This window comes from Notothenia coriiceps, unplaced genomic scaffold (assembly GCF_000735185.1).
Source record: "Notothenia coriiceps isolate Sejong01 unplaced genomic scaffold, NC01 NC01_scaffold00000874, whole genome shotgun sequence".
Taxonomy (NCBI): domain Eukaryota; kingdom Metazoa; phylum Chordata; class Actinopteri; order Perciformes; family Nototheniidae; genus Notothenia; species Notothenia coriiceps.
This window is the reverse complement of record NW_011333575.1, coordinates 4,503-6,791: the sequence shown is the minus strand read 5'-3', so window position 1 is coordinate 6,791 and position 2,289 is coordinate 4,503. Positions and strand designations below refer to the sequence as shown.

General features: G+C 40.7%; 1 protein-coding gene across 1 annotated transcript in view; it reads left to right on the top strand.

The window, feature by feature from the left end:
- LOC104957648 (xenotropic and polytropic retrovirus receptor 1 homolog) overlaps nt 1-2,289 on the top strand; it is a 10,678-nt gene that overhangs the window by 5,627 nt on the left and 2,762 nt on the right. The window contains exon 4 of the mRNA XM_010785296.1: nt 1,540-1,708. Within this exon, the coding sequence (XP_010783598.1) occupies nt 1,540-1,708 (169 nt within the window). The remainder of the gene's footprint in view (nt 1-1,539; nt 1,709-2,289) is intronic.

Here is a 2,289-nt window from a genome sequence, read left to right as displayed (position 1 = left end):
ACTGATTTGTTTATTTCTTCCGTGAAGGTGAAAGGGATGTTCTGTTTGGCCATCAACATAGACATCTTTACTTCAGCATACACAACATTTACACACTAATTCAACACGAAAATGAACCTTCGCAAGGTCCTTCGGCAATTTTTTGGCATGCCAAAGATTTTCCCACCGCTCACGAAGTTGCTGCCGGAGCCTGAGACACTACACCGGCAGTCATACGATGGCTTAAGATGCCCTCACGAATGGCCCGATGTTGTTACGATCAGAGCCGAATTTGAACATTTCCTTTATCGTGTGTCCATCTGGTTGTTTTATTGCACAACAAAATCATGTAAACATATTATGTAAATAACCCAATTTGTGTTCTGTGAAACTGAAAAGGATATAATATATTATTTTGAAGGCGAGTTGACAGGAAGTTGTTGTTGCTATGGAAACAACATTACGGAGAAAACGTAATATCTTCTACATATAAAGACGGAGAAAGTAAAGAACAAAGTCTGAAAATATCAGTACAGTATCATAATACTTTAACATAATCGTTTGTGTTACTTTCGTTGCAGTTGTATTTCTTAAATGTAATGTAAATGTTGCCTTCGTGTGGTTCGGGGCCATCTTCGTGCAAAATTCACAATTCCATATTCGTGTGTCCATCGGGTGTCCATTTCGGGACAGTGTGACAGGGGCTTTACTGCACACTAATTCATAGTTTCTAATTAGCTTCAAGTGTTGGAAGGATGTATGATTCAAACACTTAATAACAATAGTTTCTTTACAAATACATTTTAAACAAGCATTAAACACAAATAAATACACAAATGACAAAAAATACAAAGAAACATGAGAACAGAAAGCAGTAAAGCATGACGTTGTGAGAGGGAACAGGAGAAAGCTAATTATACTAAAGTGTGCACTGGAGGCTACGGATGCAGGACCCAGACGCAGTGCAAAAACAGGGAGGCAGATATAAACGAATATAAACAAAAGACGAGCTTTATTAGAAGTAAAAGATGGTAACAGAGAAACAGGTACAGACCGGGGAGCACGGAGAGGACCGAGAGGACTGACTGCAAATCAACAAGAAACTCTAGTGAAAGCAACACTAAATACACACAAGGTCATGAAGACACACGGCCCACCTGGGGAGGGGAGGTGAAACACAATCACACCGTCACACAGGAGGGACGTAAGAAACCAGGAGAAAACACATTTTAAAACAAAACAGGAAACTATAAACACAAAACCTAACACCGTGACAAAATGTTATTATAAATAAGGATAAATATGTTCCCCACCCAGCACCAGTCACCTTCACGCTGCTATGGACAATACATCCTCTTGTTTTATATATATCCTGCTTACTGAAGTAAACGGTTATTTTGTGGTTTTTTTGTAAACTATTGAGTGTTCTTGCATTTTAATGTGTGAGTTTTTTATACCTCGGGACTGTGGGAAACAGTATTTCGATCCTTCTGTGTGCACAAACATATTTTGAGATTGACAAACAGTTGACTTTGACTCGACTCTCTCCCTCCTCTTCAGTTCCGGGTGCTCACGGCTCCGTTCCACCGGGTGGAGTTTGCAGACTTCTGGCTGGCCGACCAGCTGAACTCTCTGGTGTTCGTCCTGATGGACCTGGAGTATCTCGTCTGTTACTACATCTTCGAGCTGCAGTGGAGCAACAGCAGAGGGCTGCTGCCCCGCGACCAGGGTGAGACTTTCAACTCCTCTGAACAGATGGAACAGAGAGAGGTCAAACTTCCCAGTTACAGAAAAAATACACCTGAAAATATACGATAACAAAGAAGGATTCTGAAGGACACTTTGTTTTTTGGTTATATTTCTTTATATGTGTCTCTACTTTAAAGAGTCCTCTCCTGCTGATGTTCAGGTGTATATCAGTATGTAGTGTCTCTACTTTAAAGAGTCCTCTCCTGCTGATGTTCAGGTGTATATCAGTATGTAGTGTCTCTACTTTAAAGAGTCCTCTCCTGCTGATGTTCAGGTGTATATCAGTATGTAGTGTCTCTACTTTAAAGAGTCCTCTCCTGCTGATGTTCAGGTGTATATCAGTATGTAGTGTCTCTACTTTAAAGAGTCCTCTCCTGCTGATGTTCAGGTGTATATCAGTATGTAGTGTCTCTACTTTAAAGAGTCCTCTCCTGCTGATGTTCAGGTGTATATCAGTATGTAGTGTCTCTACTTTAAAGAGTCCTCTCCTGCTGATGTTCAGGTGTATATCAGTATGTAGTCGTCTCTACTTGTGTACTTGGGTCCGTTCCTTCTCTGAGA